The following is a 22,835-nucleotide window of genomic DNA, read 5'->3' on the forward strand; positions in this document are numbered from 1 at the left end:
CTGAACACAACTCGCAGCCGACAAACACGGTGCCGAGCCAAACGGGTGTTCTGCCAGGTGGTGACATCTCCGGCTCCGACTCGTCCTCCTTCCTCCAAACAATTTGCTTTTCCAATTCGTAAGAGTCTCATCTCTACCTTCTCTGCTAAATAAGCCAGGCCATAATTCAGACGTTCTTCAAACCCCCCCCCCCCCTATAGAGCATCATCACCAGTCAGATTCTCCTCTGTGGCATCGGCAATCGCATCCGCAATAAGGCAGGGGACACTCCATCCTCCTGCGCCAGCGGCGCGGTTGTTATTACGAGGCGGACGTCTGGAGCGTCACGCGCCGAGTGTAATTCCAGGAGCGTCCACGATGATGTGGAGTCAGGCTTCATCTCTGGCTGAGCCGTTGATCGTCCCTGGATGAGGTGGAACACGTCCTCCTCCTGGATCGGCTCAGCTGGGTTTACCGTCATGAGTCAGGTCCAGATCGAGAAAATTATTGGTTTTCTTCTCCGGTGTTCCCTTAAAAACTTCTTTTAACAGGAAGCTGAGAAATTTGTGTTGAACAAAAAGATGCTGTGGTGCACTCACAGCTTTATTTTCCATTATATTTGGAGGAATCACAAGTTCTAAATTGCGATGTCGACTTTTCGTCAGAGCCGTGTGCAAAAAAAAAACAAAAACTTGTTCAACCCGGCTAAATTTTTAAGGATTGAAATTCTAAGTGATTCGTTTTTGTTTTTGTTTTTTTTTGAAAAATGCAGAAAAATGGATTCAAAAAGAGCTGAAACGATGACCTTTGATGACAATATGCTCTACAAATAATCTGTTTGAAGTGTAGAAGCTGAAGCCGCTCTTTGGTCCCGATCCAGAGAACGCCTGAATCCCCAAGCGACTGACTCAAAGGCCGTAAATACTCCAGATGCTCTAACGTCAGAATTATTCTCTCAGTCTCTTTTTAAGGACTTTTTTTTTTTTTTTTGGTCAATACCATAAAAAGATTATTTTAAATTGCCTTGAACACACTTGTGATAGTTTAATGTTTCTCTTAAAGTTACTGGAGGAGGGTAACGTGGAGCCCTCCACTCGAAAGAAAAGCCTCTTTCATCCGTTACTATACAAGTGCAACTGTCAGAAATGGTTTGAAACGCCATGAATAGGACCTCTCGAGTGTGTGAGCTCATGACCTTGTAGGAAAAGGGAATGCACATTAATTTTACACATAATATTGACATTATAGTGAAAGATTCTCCTCTCTGGTCTCTTTTTTTTGACAACCGAATGGATGTTTTGTTTTGTTTTTCCTGCAAAAATAAAGCGTGAATACACGTTTTTTTCTCCTGCTGTATGTATATATGCTGTATCATAGCAACAGCGAGGAAGAGTATTTAAAAAATCTGATGAACAATCAGAACAGGATGCTAAATACTTGTGACCGTGTCCCTGATGGAACTCGTGGAGATTCATCCACTCCAGCTCCGTCTGTCATCAACCGCAAAATGAAATTCCAAGTATGCCAATAACGGCAGCGAACGCTCGCTGTCCTTTCGCAGTAATGAAACCACAACACAGCCAGAAGGCCAGAAACACACTGCTATTATTTTTTTATTTTTCTCCCCTGTGTTTTTTAAAAAAAAATTTTATGAGCATCTGCTTAGGTTTTGTATTCGGACAGCAGATCGGGGGATCGGAGCAAAACCGGCAGAAAATCCTGCACTGGCTGCTGTGCAATTTATCTGATTTTAAAGGAATATTTATGCAACGCTTTCCATTATTTGTCACAGTTGCATGTCATCACCGCCATCAGGCGTGGTGTACCACCTCATCTAAACATCCATTTTGCTTCGTCTTGTTTGCAGCATCAGTATTACTACATATCTGGCTGTGCTGGAAATGTGGCAATAAAAGATGGAGCAAGGCTGGTGGCTGTTTTTGTCTTTGCAGTTCAGCTCAGCCATCGTTTCAGCACTGCTTGTCCCGAATACTCTCAAATGTATTTCTAATAAGTGTTTTTAAATCTGATAAGGCTCCATAAGTTAGAAAATATTAACCTTTTTTTAAAATTTGAAAGTTGGAAAGTATTTCCTGATTTGAAGCAGGAAACATTTAATCGGGTTTGCTGATCTGACCTCAGATACGCCGCTCTATTTAAATATCAACCAAAAATATAGAAAGAAACTTTAAATGCGTCACCTCTGTGCACTAAAATTTGACATTCAGGAAAAGCTACCAAACCAGCGGGAGTTGAAGAAATGCCAAAGCTCTCTGTGTTTTTGATTGTTAGCATCAGATAGCAGCAACTCACAGAAGTGACATTTATGTAAAGGCAAAGGTCGCGCAATTATTGTGAAGTAGTTTTATGAGGAGACAGAGCGTCTGTAGGGATTTACTGTGTGTTCCAGCGGTGGGAACTCCACAGGTTGCAGCTTCTTCCTATAGGAAATCCAGTGTTTTGTCTTTGTTTGATGCTGATAACTGGATCGTTTTTATCCTCAGATGCTTTACATCCTCCTCTCTACTTCGTTATCCGTCAGTCGGTGAGTAGCAAACGCGTCGTTTGTTCCTCAGCCGCCTCCTAATTTGTCGACGGGTGCGTTTCTCAAAAATATGGATCTAATGAGATCAGTCCTTTGCATCTCGCTGCTTCCGTTTGAAGCCAGAAACCAACGCGAGAGCAGAGCGGCAGCTAACGGGCCCGCGGTGACTCACGGCTCAGAAAGTCCTCCGTAAGGGGTTTGTTTGGAGCTTGTTTGTATTCATTTTTACTGAAATTTTTTATTATAGTAGATAAAAAGTCTGTCAGAAAGTCATTAACACGTAGAATCAGATGGGTGTTGGACGGATTTCCCCCAAAACATTCACAACAAAGCTCATTAAAAAAAAAAACGTCCCGTTTTTGTCTGAACAGCCAATGCCGGTCACAGGACTGACTTTGTTTCTTTGGGACCAGGATGAAGCCAACAGGAATGAGTCCAGCAGAGAGCTCCTGCTAATTTTTCACATTTTCAAATGACACCAGCGGGGGGGGAACAATCAGAGACGGTCCAGCGACGTCTGCCCAGTGATCAGAGGAAAGAAACGCACCCTACATCTTTTTTATTATAAGATGATAAGGTGTCCACGAGGCCAGAGGGGGATGTTGTGTTTTTAATGCCTTTTTTTTTTTTTTTTTTTTAAATAATGAAGCACATTCTAATGAGACCAAACTGGACAAATAGAAGGTTTAAGTGTGTGTGCATGTGTGTGTGTGTAAGCAGTAATAATGTATGAGTTTAGTATTTGAATTTCTTCAGCGTCTGGGGAAATGAGCGCAGACCTCCAGATGAGGAAGTGATAGTCGTGCAGAGGAAGAGAAGCCGTTTTCCGGCGCCGATAGGAATCGCTCACACGAGTCTTTTTTTTTTTAATTTATTTTTTATTCTGAGCGCTTCTTGCATCAGTGACTTTACTAGAGAGCGCTGGGCAGCTCATAAACACACACTACGTACAGAAAAGTGTTAGTTTCCATCATTTATTTAAAGTTTTTAAACAACCCAGAATCCCAAAACAGATTTGAACCTGCAAATTAAAGCGTCCTTGGATTCCCGTTTCATTTTTTTTTTAGGAACGTTTCTGAGATTAAAAAAGGAAAAAAAAAAAAAAAAAAATCCAGGTTTAAAGAATGATTACGTCTCGCAAAAAAATTAGTGTGTGAAAGTGATAGTTTGAAAGAGTAAATAAAGGTTGTTGAAAACTTCACGCTTGACCACATTCTGGATCAACTTTCACCTACTGTACTCACAGAGCGGTGAGCCGACACTTTTTCCAGGAGTTATTATTTGCATTTCGGGTGAAGTCACTTAAAGTTTTCCCCTCCAAATAAAGTGTTTTTATGAGGGGCTTTTAAAATTATACATCCATGCAATTTGTTCGCACGCTCAAATTGTAGATTTTTTTTTTCTGCAGTTTGGATAAAAGTTTCAACCGACCTTTAAAAAAAACAAAAATTAGAAGAAAAAAACCCCCAAAAGAAATTCAATATTCTACATTTGATTCATAAAATCTGACCAATAAATGTCGAAATAGTTGTTCAAATAAAGCGTGTTTGCTATCCTCAGTTGGGTTTGTAGTACCTGCAGTAATGAGATCCAGGCAGGACAGAAAAGTCCTGTTTGACAGGGGGGGGAGATGAGTTTCACCGGGGCGTTCAGGGCCAGTAGGAAATTAAGTCAACAGATGATAACTTCCTTCAGGGTGCAGAGCAAACACAAATGAGACGCTCGTCGCTGTCGAGAGGCCGCTTTGAACCGCGAGTCGCCAATTTACGACATGACTCGTATTGAAAATGTCAAACTAGTCGCAACGCAGACGCAGTTTTACATCCATTAATGTAAATTTTTATTTTTTGTCCAATTTGGAATGAATGCATCATTTTTCAAATGTTACGTCTTTAATATGACACACATGCTATTAAGAAATACGCAGTTAATGCTTTTCTAGTTGGTGTAGCGGGGGGGGGCAGATTGATCTATAAAGACACCCCTCTTATCCCCGATCCTCCATCCTGAACGGCGTCCAATGTAATTACGACACGGGAGCGGTGAGACGTTGGGTGGGGTCACGGCGAACAGGCCTGAACAGGACGCTGTCACCACCTGTCCCCCGCCCCCCGCCCCCGCTATGAGCCCCAGCCTGTCCTGTTAGCGCCGGTGATAAGTAATCGCCCTGAGCTGATGCACAAACATTTAAAGACAGTGGTCATGACACACACACACACACACACACACACACTTCAGAACTCCACTGACATGTAGAATTGATGCCTCTGCAGATGCCATTGTCTCGCGGTCGAGCTTTACGTCTTTCCCTCTTGGACAAAGGTCATTCATCGTGACAGCATAAAGCTCTGTCCATTAGCGGTTGATGAATGACCTGGCCTACCGGTCAAGCCTTGACCTCACCCTCCCCCCCCCTCCCTCGGTGGGGTAATCTACTCCTTTTTTTTCTCAAGGCTTTGAGTTAAAGTTTGAAAAGCGTTCAGTCCGCTGGACGCGGGAGGCGGAGCCAGGAGATTCTGGTTGTTCAGGCTTTACTGTATGTGTTTGCCTAGTGGCTAGTATTAGACACACACACACACACACACACACACAGGATGCTTTCAGTCCTTATCTGTGCTGCTTTTAGGACAGCTGTTGAGTGCAAGCAGCTGACCTCTGACCTCTAGCACCACTTCGCTCCATCCCTCCCACCACACAAGTACGACCAGGGAGGATAACCCCCCACCCTTCTATAAATTCCTTCCCTCTTTGCAGCTCCGTAATACTCTGGTTGTACGTCTGGTGTTCGTCCAAAGAACAGTTTTCTGATCCGTCGCTGAAGCGGAATCGTCATCTGGAACCTTTTCCTCTGGTTTCTGTCTGTGTACATTCATTTCAACAGCACATATGTGAGGCGTTGCGGTCGACCCACTACTATAAATTCTTTCCTTTTTTTTTTTTTTCTTCTTTGTATTTTTTGCGAAACATATGTGAGGGTCTCGGGTCTTTTAAGGTCATGAAAATACTTGCTAGTCTTCATATTTCTAGACTCTCCTTGAAAAGCATTTGCTCTCTGCAGAAGTAGTTGGATTGTTGGGGGGGGGGGGTTGGATTATGCCTAGAGGGCACTATACTGCCTGCAATACAAGGGACTTCCACGGCAACCACAACACACACACAGACACACACACACCTAAAGATAACTGGACTGCACAGCAAAAAGTGCCGTGTGTTCATTGAAGTCAGAAAGTGTTAAAATCAGCGCCGTCGGAGCCGAGAGGAGGCCAATCAACACTTGTTAATGCTGGAAAGTCGGGTCAGGAGGGCAGTCAAAACAAACTTTGTTCTGTCAAACAGGAAAAACTCAGAGGAGACACAAATAGGAGTGTTTTTTTTTTAAGGTTCTATATCGGTATCATATGGTGCTGATTGCATTTTTTTCCCACCTGCACCGGGTTGAGTTGGCACGTATTTCTCTCCCTCTGTGGTAAACACTAATCAAACAAGTCACTATAAATAAAAAATAAAAGTTAAGCCTTCATTTTAATGAATTAAATTTGCCTTTTTTAAAAATATTTTATAGTAGTACAACTTAATCGTCCTCTCCTCTCTAGTGAGGAAACTGGAAACAGCTTCTGCGTTCAGTGGGCGAGAAAAGAGAGGCGAAGCAAACTGCACTTGACCGCTCTTGACAATCGCGGCTGCTCCCACCAAATTCACATTGATTAATTAATTAGATTCCCTTATTAGCAAATTGACTGTCTCGGCTGATTATCAAATTGGGTTTCTTTATTAGACACAGCTGCCTCTGCCGTCGCCCCCCAACACTCCCATCGCCGCTCTGGTAAAAAGTAGGAGCCTCCCAACTAGCCATCGTAGCTAAACAAATGTATTTTTCCTGCACCCATCCACTCTATGTTTGCAAGCATTGATCTCCATTCATTTCTGACTGTTGAAACTTGCTTGCTCGTGTTATCTAATCCCAACCTTTATCTCCATTTCGAGTGAAAATCGATGGAGTCCTAAAAGTGCGAGGTCATCGATTCAGATTTCTAAAAAGTACAGAGTGGAACGCTTTTCCAGGCAAAAAAAAAAAAAATCACTAGAAAGATCCTTTGATTTTAATGTTCTTTTAACATTTTGATATTTCCGAATAACTCCAGTATGAAGTATGATAGAAACTTTATTTTCCCCATCTTTTGATAACAAAATGAACTGAATCAGCATTTTGTAATACAAGAGAATGTTGAGTAGGCGTTCTGTTTGTCGTTTGTGCATTCATTGTTGGCATGTATGCCTCTTCTTTTTTTTTTTTTTTGCAAACCGGAGTCATATGACAATTTGAGATGCTGATAAAACAAGCCAATGAGGAAACAATTGTCTCGTTGACCCTTGGGCGGCATTCCTGGGCGTCCACGCGGTCGTGCGGGCTTCGCAAACAACCCCGTCGGACCTGACTCGTCCAGGAGGAAGTACGAAAAAAAACGCACAGTGTAGGTGACGGCCGATGGATATCTAGATCCTGCTTCCAGAGTCGGGATGGGAATGAAACAGTTGACAGTGTGAGAGCGCTGACTAGTCGCCGGACCACATGCAACCGGGTCTGAGTAGGGCCATTGTGGCTCTTGGCTTTGTCCAGATGGTTCACATACCTTTAGTTGTGCTCTGGGTGAGGAATGCGCTCCCTCGGGACAGTTCCCGACCCTGGAAACAAGGGCCAACATAAACACCCATACCCAGCCCCCCATGGCACTCACCTAAAATCCCTCCTATCCCTGTTTGGAGCTCAGAAAGAAGAGAAATTAAAGAAAATGCATGGTAAAAGTTGCCACAGGCACTGGTGTTAGTACCGGGATGCAGACTCCTGTGAAGGGCGGAGAGGGCGAGATTATAAATCGAATAATCGCCTTGTAAAACACAGCAAGGTCACAATTTGAATAAAGTATTCAAACTGAAGCGGCGGGGAAATCACCTGGAAGCGTCTGACCCAGCCGTCTTGGAAACATCAGGATGGAGGGATTTGTGCTTTTTTTTAATCAGTGAAGGTTTAAAACGCACTTTTTATACTTCATCCACTCATCTCAGCTGTTCTAAGTGTTTATTTTGACACTTTTTTTACACAGGGAGGAATTAAAGCTTGTTTATAGTGCAGTACTCATGGCAGGGGAATTATATAATATTCCTTTGTTTCCCCCGCATGAGGGGTGTTCTTGTTTTCATAGATTTGTTTGTCAGCTAGAATCAGAAGACGACACGAGTCTAAATGAGACACGAAGCAAGAAAAGAAGTATTTTGAGAAGAAAGGAAACATCTACGTCTCGCCTCGGATTTCGTTCTACCGGAGACGGGAATAACGGCGGCGAACAGTCTCAGCTACAGTTACCAAAACCCCCTTGTTTTCTAACTTCTTTTGGTTTTTGGCATCGTTCCTAAAGTTGGAAGATGTGTCGGTGTCGTGACTAGCAAAAAAACAAAAAGAGTCAAGGCAACCATTGGTTGAATTTGAGCTCTTTTTGAGATGTTCTACAATTTTGAGGTATCGTCAAAAAAAACAAGAGGATTTTGTTGGATTAGATTTCCCTGTAAGTCTCATTTCATATTTTTTCTCGGCTTCGTCGTAGCAAACAAAGATGTACACACCTCTGCCGGCAAGTAATTGACAAGACTCCAGTCTAAATCAATCTGTGTGACAAAAGAAAATGGGAAGACTCCAGGTTAGAAATGGCCAAATGCCAGTCAGAGTACCGTTTTCTCTTCCTCTACTCCGTTTCTTCCCTCCTCTGCTGGCATCAAGGCGCCCGGCGCTCCCTGGCGCATCTGTCGGCACGTATCCGCCGCTCAATCGCTCTCACTGGGGCCGCGGCGGGATCCCTAACAGCTCAGTATGGCTCTTCCATTAATCAAAGACACTTCCAGTGTCCCATTACAGAAACACTGCTACTCGGCCTGTCTGAAGCTGACAGCTCGCCAATTCATCTTCTAGGAGGAAGAAGAAGAAAAAAAAAGCCATTGTGGCGAGGCGGTCGCCTTTACCTGTTCAAACGAAAGGGCTGTTAAGAGCGCAGGAAGACCCCTCTGAAATTGTTTTCTCTAGGTCAGGCAAACAACAAAAAAGGTAAATTGCTTGTCTCAGGTAACACACAGGGGGAGTTTGGTGACGGCAGTGGCTGCAAGGCGGCGTGGGTTTGGGTGGGGGGAAGAAGTGGGGTCGGATGGAGCGAGCCGGCGACAAAATAAGAGGATGGAGATGTGTTTGTTAAGAGGCTGATTTCAATGAGGCTACAGGGGACGGAATGCGACCGATGCTGTTTACTGGAGCGACCTAAACGCCGTCCTGACACCGGAGAAAGACCCCCCCGGCAGAGTCTAAGTGCATCTGCTGATGCCTCCCCTGTCGCCGGAGACGGCAGGTTGGGGTGTTTAGCTATCTCTGGCGCTGATGGTGGATGCACTTAAGGCGAAGGTGGAGCTTTAGAAGCGTTAGAATGTCTTTGCCTTCCAGCCTCCAGCCTCATAAAGATTCATTTGAGCGAGTTACCAATAATTAATTTACTCATATGATCTGAAATTAATTTAGATTATTGTTATTGCTGAATTTGAGCGTAATTCTTTTAATTAATAAGACAACAATAAAAGGATATTGCTGAAAATAAAGTTAGTTACTTCTTGTTAGCTTTTGTAGGAAAAGGAAAAGTCTTTAAAAGGTAATTTTATGATTTGTTATTTTATATTCAATGATTAGAAATAAGGCCGCTCCATTGAATGGACTTGGAATAAAATTAGGAGGTTGGGTTTTTTGACCACTAGGGGGCAGAATAAGCTGTTGGAGTCATGTTTTTGACATATTATTCTTTATATTTTAGCTAAAAAATGTGAAAAAGCTCCTTTCACTGCACATTCGGTGTTTTATTCAGTATACACAGAAACATATTTCAAATGGAGCTTCTGTGATGTGATGAAGATGAGGTTGATGATAACTATGCATGATCGCAGCTGTAGGGAGAGCAGATTTTTTCAGCTTTCTGTCAGATTTCCAAGAACCCCCCCCGCTTGAAATCTTCATTTTAAGAGATTTAGATGCTTGTAATGAAGCCGATAAATATGGATCCTGTCAGTTCTTGAACAAATTGTTCTTGAACAAAACTTTTCTCTCCGATTCCGGACTGTAAATCCTGTTTTTGAAATTTTTTGACGATTGCAACATTATTTTTTTTGCTCCACGTCATCAGAAAATAGAAGAAGATCACGGCGTCCTACCAAAGTAAACAACATGTGCAGTCATCGAACATGCAGCCAAACCAAAACGCTTTTATTTGTAACCAATAAACTCTCCAATGTGTCCCCGTGGGGGGGGGGGTTGCTCTGCTAGTAAAGATTAATTTGACATGACAACTTTTCACTGGAGAAATGGTTTCCACTTAAATCTGTTATGATTTTAAAGTACTTTGCTGGCACCCACACTGTAAATAGTTTAGAGGAAAATGGCAAAGTGACCCCGTAGAAAGCCCAGCTGGAGGTCGGGGTGCGTGAATCAAACGCTCCCTAAAGTGGTAGGAAATCAAAAAATATTGAAAAAGCCGATCTTGGTTCACTTCCTGTCGCCTTAAAGTGACCATGCTCTTAATTTTTTTTTTTTTTTTTGCGCCAGCAGAGGACGAATGAGAAGGGACAGCTTGTTCCCGCCCTTCTCCACCCCACCCTCACCCATCCACCCCCCCAGTCCAATTGATTGGCATAATGAGGTGAAGGCTAGTTGGCACAAAGCTGCTCCAGGGTGCAAATGGAGACATTATTATTTCATGTGTGTGTGTGTGTGTGTGTGTGTGTGTGTCTAGTGCAATTCTCGCTCGGGCCCCACTGGGCTATTAATTACCCGTTCTGTAACGTGGCATCTGCTGAGACGGGTGAGCGAGCGAGCATCGCCGAGCATCTCTCTCTCTCTCTCCCCGGCGCTCGTCTCCTTTGGACCCCAGCTGCAGCCTCGCTCGGCGCTTATTGGATTCTATCTACATGTATGATTGATTCAGCACCTCAACTGTGCCTTTCGTGACAAACAGGGCACACACAAACACACACACACACACACACACACACACACACACACACACACACACACACACACACACACACACACACACACACACACACGTAGAGAAAAGCACCCCAGCTGGCAAATATTTAACCACGTTAAGGCAGACACACTGAGGTACCCGCTTCTGTTCAAGTACATTGAGCAGCTGTCTGATTTGTGTTGTGGAAGAGGGAGTTTTCTCAACATGGGAGTGTGTGTGTGTGTGTGTGTGTGTGTGTGTGTGTGTGTGTGTGTGTGTGTTTGCATAAACAACAAAATCATCCCCATGTTTCTGGACAAACATTCTGGGTACGACTTAACGTTTGGACTTACGACTATTTTATTTTTTATTTGCTGCTGTTTAAATTTAGACGTTCCTCTACAACATAAAGGACTTCCTTTAAAAGCTGTGTGACAGCCGGCCCACGCCATAGATAAGCACCTTGTACGTCTGCGGCTCATTTGCATAATTTAAATCTGTGACGCGTCAGTTCCGGACTTTTATTTTGGTAGCGTTCTGTTGGAAGTGATGTCAGCTGATGTTCATTTTTCCTCGGAACTTGTTGGATTTCTGCGACCGAAAGAGCAAGTTACTCCGTCTCTGCCAATCAAATAGCAGAACTGAGGTGTGACAGTGCTTTTTAAAAATATGCAAACACACACACACACACACACACGCAAACACGCTGCATGTGTCAAACATTTAAAGGTCCTGTTTGTTGTTTAGCTGCTCCTGTCTGCACCCCCACAACCACCAGCCTCTTATACACACACACACACACACACACACACACACACACACACACACACACACACACACACACACACACACACACACTACACAAGCGTCTGGTGAGTCACAGCATTAGCAGTCATATCGATTTCTTTCCTTTATGGTTTCTGCCACCATAAAGAAAAGGTGAACCCGGCCCCCGCCTGCAGAAACCACATCCACCCCTCAACACCCCCACTCCCCAGCAGCATCCACAGAATAATAACCCGTCGTAATCCCGCGTTATTACCCCATCTCCATCCCGCCTGCTCCTCTTCCTCCGCAGCGGTGACGAAGATGCAGGCGTTGTGACGGACAGGAGGGTTCTTTACTTCTCTAAGGTGTGTCGGTGTCACGTTTTGACAGGCGTGAACATTATCTGTCAGATACTACATTATCAGCCCACTGTCGGGGGGGGGGGGGGGGCGCGCCGTGTTTTCCTAGCCGAGGTCAGGGGAAGTCTGCGACCCGGCTCTGACACCCAGACGCTACTATTTCAGTGTTCCAGCCCCGCGGGCCAAAAAACTGTCAGCACATATTTTACCCCGTCCCTCACACAGTATTTTTTCCCACCCTCTCCCTCTTTTCTCGTCGGAGCTCTTGTATAATAGTCTCCTCTCCTCTCTACGTTCAACCACGGGTGATATTGACCCGCTGCAAGCCGCTGATGGGGCCCGACAGCGTCTCAGGATCGTACAGTCCCGACCGTGTCGGTGTGTGGAATTCTTTGTACCCGAACAGATCGATATGTGTCCTATTTCTTCAGCCAAGGCGGTAGGACTTCCTGTTCCTGTGCTCTCTTTTCTATTTTTTTTCCCAATCCTGGTCCCTTTAAAGATTGAAGAGACACTCGTCCGTTTTCTTGGGTCGGCAGCTTCAAATAAAACATCCTCAATTTAGGTTTTGCAAACTAAAACTGAGTCGATGCCAACGATACTAGCCAACCTTGTCTTAGTCGCCACATTTTGCAACCCTCATTTGACCCCCCCACACTATTAGGACAGAGGCCCCCGCCTTACTCGCCTCACTGGTAGCTGTTCTCTTCCTTCGATACGATGCTCAAACCAGTAATTATTATGTTCCGACATATAACAACGCCTTTTAGGTCAGGCGTGGTGTCTCCTGGTTGATGACATCATCAACCAGGAGACACCTGGGGAGGTAAGAACACAGAGCAGGCGGGGGTTATGTAACACAGACGTCAGGTTCGGAGTCTCCAGGAAAAACCAGGAAGAACTGGAAATAGTTTTTATTCCTGATTCATATTAAGTCGTATTTAATCTCGTTCCTCATTAGAGGAAAGCTTTGTTTCGGGAACCCCGAAAAACAAATGTTATTTTTTGTCGCGCCATTGGTGATGTACAAGTAGCGTCTTGGTCATTAATCTTAGTTTACATAAGTGTTTAATGAATATATCATGATCCGGCTGACGTTTTCTGTCGTTAGTGTTCCTTTAATCAAATATAATAAATTAGGGAAACACAAAAAACTGTCAGTAGAAATAGATTAAATATGTGTTTTAATTTTCGACAGTTACATATTGATGGGAGGGGGAGGCGTTTGTCAAAAACACATCAAAATGTACATATATATTTATACATATATATGTTAATATAGTCTGTAGAAATCCTTAATGTGTCATTTAATATAAGTCAAAGACAAATGTGGATGTCTGTGACCAGGGAACACGAGACAAAAGATTCCAGCCATGCTGCTATCATGTGTGCTGGAATATAGTGTCACAATACGCACGCACACACACACACACACACACACACACACATACACACACACACACACAGACTTGTTTACTGCTGCCCTGCAGAGCGGCTGGGGCTGTTTGGGATGCCCATGGGTGCGCTGCAACTCTTGGAAGGTGGACATGCAGCGAATGACAGGGCAGATGGCCAAACGCCACGGATACCACCTGAACCTCTCCAAGCCCCCCCCCCCCAAACACTCATGCACACACACACAGTTCCTGAGGTCAGTGACATCAAAACAAGGCGCCTGCGGTCATCTGCACCACCAAAATAAGTCCCTGAAACCTTACCGCTTTGCTTTAGAACATTCCTCTCCTTCAGCATAAACACACTCATCCATGCTAATAATATAATTGTTACTTTCAGACTGAACACACACACACACACACACACACACACATAGAAGCCTGCTGCTATCTTTTTTCCAAGAATGCAATCCGTCCGGTGGAACGCGTACAGTAAATCAATCCCACAGGCGTTGCATAAGTTTGTGTACGAATACCGAAATAATCACCTGTCAGCTGCTCGGCTGTGGATTGCTTAGCACACACACACACACACACACACAGACACACACACACACACACACACACACAGACACACACACACACACACACACACACACACACACACACACACACACACACACACACACACACCACAAGATCCGGATCCCACCTACAGTTAAACAAGATGTTTACCTTGTTTACCCCCTTGGGTGGCGTCAGGATGTTTAGGACGCCGCCGTCAACAACGTGTTGACAGGAGGTCGGAAGTTCTCATCGTGGAGAAATTAAAGTCTGAATATATTTTGTATTTGTGTATTTGGACACACTTACAGCAACCAATCACAGCCTCGTATTCACTGCCTAATCCGGCCCCTGCTCGACTCCGGCATCAGTGGTTGTTTTCAATTAGGTGGTCGTCATAGAGACAGGATATAAAACTGTGTGACGCGTACATCCCCTCCACTTCTTTAAAGAAGTATGCCAGCATAAAGAAAAACAAACATCTTACAGCAGCTAATTTTGAATACGGCGCCTGATATATTGACCAATCAGCGACAATGTGTCATGTGACCTTTAAATCGATAGATTTTTTAATCAAAAAAGTTTCATGTTAAATTTCATGTTTGCATGTTAACATTAGGAATAAATTTCATCAGGATTGCACACTTTGCCTTTCTGGCATAAATACATTTTAAAAAAACTTGTAGTTTTTCGTGCTTAAGTGCTTCTGTGCCGCTCCTGTGGAAATCTTTTCCTGCTCCTGCTGTTGTCCCAAACTTCTCATCAAGGTCAAAGCGTTGATCCGGCGTCATCTAATCTCACCTGAAGTCTCTTTTCTCACATTCTCCTTCGCTGCTATCTGCGTGTTTCCGAGCGCCATCATACAGGTTGTTGTTGTCGTCGCTGCTGTTGTTGCGAAATCCAGCTTTTTATTGATGTAACAGGTGCTTAGCTCCAAATAAAACCATCTCCTCCTCTTGTGTTTGGCTTTCAGAACGAGAGCTAAACTTAGACATCTTTGAGGTTTTTCTGTCACTTGATGGAAGGTGATGCCAATGCATAATGCATGAGGAAGAGAGAGAGGGGAAGACTTCGTCTGGTTGCTTTTTATAGACCACCAAAGCTGCAGGAGCGTGCCGGAGCCGACCGTCTCGCTCGACGCCATGTAACCTCTTGCACATCAAGAGAGCAGGAGCGCAGGGAGAAACGAAAAAAAAAAGACGGTAATGTGGCAAACTAGAATTTTGATGGGGTAAAAAAAAAGAAGGAAGAAACAACAAGACGAAAGAGAGATGTTGACGTGCTATTTTCAGATGGTAGCGTCTTTTGATGTACAAACCAAAGAGAGGCGGCGGCGGCGGTGGGGGAGGGGGGGATGCAGAGCGTTGGCGCTGGTGTTTGTCTCCGAGATGGGCTCTAACAGAAATACTTTACACGTGTGATCTTACATGCTCTCCCTCCTCTTTGTTCCCGCCGTTGCGTCGCTCCGGTTGGAAGCGTATATAGGTCTAGTTAAAGACGAGGAAAACAAGAGGGGGCAGGCGAGAGGGGGGAACCGAGGATGTCAAATCATTTGCAGTAGAAGCCCAGCGTTTGCTTTTGATGGCGGAATATCGTTTGCCTACCTTCAAAAGTGGAGCCCCCCCCCCATCCCTCTAATCCTTATTTAACCCGGCTAGTCGGTTATATATACTGTCATTTATAGTCCTGACCCGGGGTAGAAGCTACAGGCTGCCACCTGTGAGCTGCTCTGTTCCACCTCGTAGTGACGGGATAATGAGACTCCTCTGACTAATCATTCATTACATGTCATTTATTCCTCAAAAATGGTGCGAATCTAAAGTTGCTGTTTTCCTGAAACATCTTTTTTGGAATAAAGTTTACCTGAAACCTCCCCCTTGCATTCGGAGCGCCTGGACAAGAAAGATGGCCAATCTAGGGAATCGGATCTCCTAACCCGACTGGCTCGTCTTGTCACCTGCTGAATTCCATTAAATAAATGTCTTTTGTCAGTTTTTGGAGTAGAGGTTGAAAGAGAGAGAATCTGCCCCTTCCTGGCTTTGCAGGGGGGATCTGTGTCTCTACCTGGGATTAGCTTAAAAAGGCGTTTTACTGCCCAGGAAGCTCAATTAAGAGCACCTCGATGCCCGAGTGCTTGAAGCGTGCGCGCTGAGGTAACGCCAGTGTTTAGGCCGGCGGTAATCAGCGCAGATGGAAGCCTTCTTTTTTTTTCCCGTTGGTGTAACACTAAACCCTGCGTAATTGCATGAATATTAATGCATCTTTGAACTTAACATGAATAAAGGTGAGGAGAGACGCGGCCTCTGCACTTGCGCAGGAAACAAGAATTGGGCAATTTGAGTAGGAAAGCAACGCTCCGTCTTGACCCGTGGGGTGAATCTTGATGAAAAAGACAACTTAGTACCTGAAATAGTCTTTATTCCGTATTTAAAACACATTACTAGAAGAAAATACAGGCAAATCCTGAGTGTCTGGCATTAATTATGAATTGTTTGAGGTTGACACCCAGATAGAATGCCTCTTCGCTCCGATCATCCATCTCAGAAGGAAACTAGTCACAGCAGGAAGCGACATGTGTTTGCGAATGGAAGCCAAAGTGTTTATGGGAAAAACGGAGTCTTTAGAGATGGCGAACGCTGTGTGTAGAACCTTTAAGCTACATGCGGCGCTATTTGCAATTTTTTTGCTGCACATTAATTAGGCCTGTTGGTGAAGACGCGTCTTTTGGGCCAACTCAAACATGACTGATTGGCTTTTAATGAAACTCTCAGATATCATTAATCTGAATGGTTTTAGCCGGCTGTCAAAAAACAATCAGAATCTCACAAGTTGAGGGAATTGGCGTCGCCGTTACAGGTGATGCATGTCGCTCCTGATTGGCTGAGACTGACTGTCACTCATGAAAGGCTCTTCACTGCTTTGAAATCCACGATCTGACCCAGACGGAGCTTTTATTCGTCTCCCAAGATGCCCCCCGGCTGGGGGGGGGGGTAGGGGGTGACATATTTTTGAGGGTGGTCGTATGTGTGATATTATAAATAACACGGCGAGGATGAGAGGCAGCGGCGCACCCCTCCTCCCCATCCTTCTGTCTCTCCTCCTTTCCTCGCTACTCATCTATGCTCGACACGAGTGCCTCGGTGTTTGCGTGTGTGGCTTGAATTTATATGAACGTCGCCCCAGCGGGAGGGGGTGGTGGTGGTGGTGGTGGGGGCCGAGTCATTGATATGTGCAGGAGGACTCGGGATAAACAGCCCACGCCGACCGGTGTTACGCCAGCCTGCCTGATACATTTTGATTGAGCAAAGACCGGAGGGGTGGGGGTTGGGCATGGGAGGGCAATCGAATTGAGGAGGCTTAAAAGCAGGGATAAAATGACAGAAAGAGAGGTTTATTTTTTTTTAGCTGCTTCTCCAGATTACCTCAAAATGGACCTGCTGAAACATGGAGAAACCACACAGGGCGACGTTTGAGGAATGTCAACAGACACAGCCTGTGTCGTTTTTTTTGTTTTTTTTTACGCATTCAGTTACATCTGAATATTTGCTTTTTGTTTATTCCAACCGCTCCTTTTTCACTCCTTCCTGCCATTTCTGTCTGTTTCTGACATGGTCAACCCTCTAATGGACTAGAAATTCATGTTGGAGTAAAAAAAAACAACAAAAAACAACCAGTGCCGCGCTCCTTCCCCCTGTCAGAAAACCCAAAATAAGAGGTGGCGGCGGCACACTGTGCCACTTATGGTCACATTAGGATCAGCCAACAAAGTGTCACCGAATCGCGTCGTGCATCATTTTGCCTTTGTTCACCATGACAGGCAGTTGTGTGTGCGGCGGCGTTCTTTCCCCACCCTGCGCTTTTTTATCCCCGAATGAATGCGGCGTCGCTCGGGCTCTTCCCCTCCCCGAGTGCTTTATTCCACTTATACCATGGATCATTTTTTTAAAACCCCAAAAGTCTTTTTATTGACTTGCGTTTTGCGCCGCCATGCTTTATTGACCTGTATTTGCATTCGATGTCACATTACATGCTCTGTTACTGCCTGGCAATTACTGGCGGGTGATTATTTCCAGCTCCGGTCTGAGAAGCTTTACATTATAGATGCGTAAATATTTAATATTTTAAACTCCGGCGACTGAGGATGTGATTCAAAGATAAACAAAGATCTGGATGGAACAAATGAATTTAAGCGCTTTTGCCCTAAATCCACTATATAAATATTTTTTCCACTGAATGTGAAAACTTCGTTTGAATGAAAAAGACGAGAAAAAAGTGTGGTCTTGTTTCTAGAGCATAATTCTAAAAGCTTAATTATATTTTCAGTTGTTTTTTGTGGGTTTTTTTTTTTTGTTGCCATGGTTGCAAATTGGATTTGAGCTCAATAATTTTTAAACCGTAAAACAATTTCGCCTCTTTGGGTCAAACTAGGGTTCATTCTGTGGGTAGAATTTGTCTTCGATTTCTTTTTTTTTGTGTGCATTTGGTCATTTTTAGCATTTTATTATCACTTATTTTCAACTTTGTTGATGTCATCTTATCTCAAACACATAATTTAAACAAATTTTCACTGAAATGCACCCCGTCTTGTGTTTTTGGATTGGATTTTTGTCAAACGGAGAATGAAAGGTAGGAGCGAAGGAGGAGAAAACAAAGAACATTTTATTGTCACAGCTCCGTTTTTTGCCCGGTTTGAATGACCCTGCGTTGGTTTTTCCTGCCTGTGGTATTCTAGGCTAATTGCTGCTCACCTGCTGGCTATGAAATTGTCTCATCTTCATCGCATCCGCGTTTGAAATTTACACACATCGCTGTAGATCGTAAAATTGCATTAATAAAAGGAGCTGGAAATGGACTATTATCACCTTATTAAGTTTTACCGCTAGCATGTTAGATAGAAGCTGCTCAGGTAGCCATGTGATGAGTGCGAGGCCGACGTTCCGTCTTCTTCCTCCAGCTGCTGAATAAAAGAGCTTCTCCAGAAAATGAAAAGGAAAAAGAGGAAAGAGCGATCCTTTCTTTCTTTTTTACACCTAATCGTTTGTTTGATTTTTAGTCTGCAAATATTGATTAGTGCGGCTTTAGGGGATTCGCGGAATACATAAAAAACACTTCACAAACAGGGATATTGATGATAATGATTTCCAACTAATCAAAACGGTCTCACACACAGCCTTTTGTCAATTTACCACTGCCTTATCAATCGCCTCTCTCTTGCTTTTAGCGTTTCGCTCTCGCGCCAAAGCTTTTTATTTACGAACATCATTCCCAGGTTGTTTTATAGTCCCTTCACGAGGAGGGAGGTGAAAAATGGAAAAATAAAAGATGAAAGGATGGATGACGATAGAGAACGACGCTCAAGGCTACTGGGGGAGAAATAAATTTTTGGGTGCAGCAATGAGGAATAAGTGCGAGTCATCAGCGTAGCTGCGCCGCTGCAGAAGGTTTGGATGTTTGATTTTTAACCAGAATAATTCCGTGGGTTAGTTTAGCATTTTTTTCCCTTAGATTGTGTGATTGTTGCTTCACCAGTCGAGGTGCAGGTGTGAAGTTTTTTCCACCAGACTCGCTGCTGTTTATGATATATGACCGAGTCCGAGTCCAGCGGCGAAGTAGGGGGGGGGGGGGTAAAAAAAAAAAAAAAAAAAAAAAAGTTCTGAATTGCACAAGGCAAGCTGTTACGGCTCAATAACCCGGGCCTGTAATGCGATCACATTTCAAACACACACACTCGCAGTCAGACAGCCCTTGGTTGGGCAGGTTTTTACGAGGAAGCACACGGTGCGAGGTGATCAGCATATGTTTTGTTGACATAAATTTAAAATTTATTACCCTTGTCAAAAGTGACTGTTGGACAAAGTCGATTATTAACTGAGTAAATGGCCTGAGAGAGTTTTATGTGAACTTCCTTAATGGCTACAGTCAGTCTGTTTCAAATCATCCTCCCCGAGCTCACACACACACATACACACACACACACACACACACACATACACACTCACACCTTTCATTGTCTGATTCAGAAGCTCAACTTTAAAGCAGTTACAATAGGATTTGCGTGTGTGTGTGTGTGTGTGTGTGTGTGTGTGTGTGTGTGTCTGAGCTAAATTGCTTGCGACCAAATGTTGTAGCTTCCTTTTACATGCCATTAACTGCTCTTAAAGCTGCGTGATGTATATCATTAGCTCCGCTCAGACTCGCGCGGCATCGACGAGTCTTTACAAAAACTCAAGGTTTCATTTCAATCCTTTTTTTTTTTTTTTAAATTTCAGATTTCTATAATTCAGATTCCAGCTGCCAAAAACGCTGCCCTGCATTATCCGTGGAGAGTATTCATGTATAGCGATGAGGAATCGCTTGTTCTTGCGTAGTCTTCGGTTTTTCTACTACCGGGGGTGTCGGCAGGGCTAATTGATTGAACCGCAAAGTCGGGGCACTCGGGGGGGCATTCCGGCCTCCGAGGGTCAAGTTTGATCGAACTCGATGAGACCCAACAGCTTTTCACCACAGAATTATATACTGGGTTTGCATTCAGTGCATTAAATTCCTTTAACCCTTCCCTGAATCTAGAAACCAGACTACCAGGTCTCTCAAAACCGTTTTGGCTTCAGATTGTCGTCCTGTCACTGAAATCAATCCTTATAATTCTGATTCTTTTGCCTCAAACATCATCAAAGCTCCAGGGCGGTCTTTAAAACCAGAAAATGTTCCGTTAAACACCAAATAATACACCATCGCAAGCCATTAACACACTCATACACACCTCACTTTGTTTACCGACTGCATTGGAGGTGAAAATCCGTTGCTTCCACTACCAGGGGCCTTAATAAGTCCATCCCGACCTTATCAGGTCTCCGTCTGAGGGGCACAATGGTCAGATTGAGGAGGGACACAAAAGGCCTTTGAAAGGCTTTGTGCCGTGTTGTGTTGCGCGTTACCGTTTGCGTGTGTCGCCCCCTTATCGGAGTGGAAGGTGTGCGAGTGCATCGCGCGTGATCCCGGCGGGCGAAAGCCCGATTCCGCTCCTTTTATTTGTCGGTAAATTGATGTCGTTGGAGAGGAGAACGCGTCCAAAAAACTGGTCAGAAACTACATAAAGATATTTTTAATCTGCTTTAGAGTTAAAATGTTAAAGGTGTTTTTCTACTTCCTGAATAGAGGTGCAGCTCGTTCGCCGGCAGCTGCTTCAACTTCCCAGAATGCAATGCTGCTGTAAGGCGATTGCTATTGATTTGTCCGCAAATGTTTTTTTTTTTCTTTGTACTGTAGCTCCACACGCTCCAACGCTATCGCCGTATGCTAATTTTTATTGTGTGCAGAGGATTCAAAAGGAACGACATTCTGGGAAAAGAAGGAAGAATAAAGTTTTTATTGAACTAAATGACAAAATGGACCAAATTTGGGAGACTCTTAGATTTCAATCTAGTAGTTGACTATTATTTACATCCTCAGTGGTGTTATTCATCTCTTCATCACTTTCTGCCCCCTGTTTTTGCCTTTTCAACCCCCCCCCTGTTCCGTAGTTACTCACTGTTTGTCAAAGAGACACAAATTCAAACCGCCGTCACATTTAAAGTTATCTCCATCCTTCCTAATTGTCAAGGAAGTCATACTAGACTCCATTAAATAATTCCTGCAACCGTCGTCGTAAGACACGCCATTATCTCCTCCCGTCTGCCCCGGTCTCATCGCCGCTCCTTCTACCCCCCCCCACCCTCCTCGACGCTCTTGAGTCACGAAAGAGAGCTGTAAATCAATTTGCATTCGACATCTGACATCAATCAGTCATGTTTTCGGAGAGCGGCGCACCCCCCACCCCCATCGCTCCTCATCCTTCCTCTCCTCCTCCTCCCGTGTGACTTTGTGGAGCGGCGCCGAGATGGATGGCTGTCATCTCACCCGAGTCGAGCAGATCTCTTATCAAGGGCGTTCGTTTCCGTCAAGAGCGCCCGGTTTGTATCTGCCAGGAGCTGCTCTCACCTGATCCGAGGGTACAAATGTGGTTTTATGATTCTGGCTCCGTCATAAAGTGTTCATTTTTTATTCAAATGCGAGATATCAGCCACTTTTTCTTTATTTTACCTGATTGCGGCGGCGGCGTCATCAAAATAAAAAAAAAAAAGACAAACACTTGTTCCAGAGCAACAGATTATGGAACGCTCGCGACTTCATCGCATCGCGGATTTTTGGTAGGCAGTCACGTGATAACGTACGCGCATTCTATTGGCTGACTGCATCTGGAAGAGTCTCAGACGTGTCACCTCAATTGCTTTAGAGCACTTTCCGATATTTCTCCAGAATAAAGCACTTTGTAGGCAGATTTCCAGAGGCTTTCTGCTGTCGGATGTTATTTTGTCGCCTAACCTTCAAGGTCTTGACCACATAATCAAATATTGAACCCTGGTCTGGTCTGACCTTGTGCGCGCAAACTGTGTTACGGCCAAATGACTGTCTATTCATTGCACATTAGGTGCTGCTCCGAGCTACACCGCCACCCCCCCACCCCCATCGTCGTTTTAAGAGCAGTAGTCAAAGAAGCGACCCCGTGATTGGTTCGTAACGCTAAGTGGCTTGCGTTATATGTTAGCCTGAATAAATCATTCCATTTCTTTTATTGCTTGGTATCCATCTGCAGCACTTGAGATGTCAGGAGTTGATAACACCGCCGCTTGAATAGCAGCGAGTTGATTTACGGCCGTGAGTCACGGCCTGGTTTCCTGCAGGAAACGAGATGTTGGTGGACGCTCGGTACTTTTGTGAAAATGCAAAGGATCTGATTGAACATTATTTGATATGAGCTGTGAGAAAATACACGTATTTGAGTGCCATGCATGCACGTTGGGTTCTGATGGTAAAGTGTTGGTTTTTGTTCTTCTTCAACAGGAAGATGCACAGCGGAATGAAGACCTACGGCTGTGAGCTGTGTGGGAAGAGCTTCCTGGACAGCCTCCGTCTAAGAATGCATCTGCTTTCCCATTCAGGTAAGGAAATCAAACCAACACCCCCCCCCCCAAAAAAAAAAAAAAAAAACCCTCAACAACCACCTTATTAGAACACCCTTTGAGCCGGCGTTTCTGCTTTTGGATGTTTTCATGCATTTATTACAAATCATAACTTTTTCTGCAACATCCTGCAGACGATGGGATTTTACAATTGCGGATTTTTATTGTTTCCCCTTCGTTTTGCTGCTATTTCTACA

General features: G+C 44.2%; 1 protein-coding gene across 2 annotated transcripts in view; it reads left to right on the top strand.

Moving 5' to 3' along the window:
- zbtb16a (zinc finger and BTB domain containing 16a) overlaps positions 1 to 22,835 on the top strand; it is a 103,056-nt gene that overhangs the window by 19,503 nt on the left and 60,718 nt on the right. For both annotated transcript variants that reach the window (XM_068332108.1, XM_068332109.1), the window contains exon 3: positions 22,520 to 22,617. In XM_068332108.1, the coding sequence (XP_068188209.1) occupies positions 22,520 to 22,617 (98 nt within the window). The remainder of the gene's footprint in view (positions 1 to 22,519; positions 22,618 to 22,835) is intronic.

The sequence above is a fragment of the Antennarius striatus genome, chromosome 13 (assembly GCF_040054535.1).
Source record: "Antennarius striatus isolate MH-2024 chromosome 13, ASM4005453v1, whole genome shotgun sequence".
In the NCBI taxonomy this organism is placed as follows: Eukaryota; Metazoa; Chordata; class Actinopteri; order Lophiiformes; family Antennariidae; genus Antennarius; species Antennarius striatus.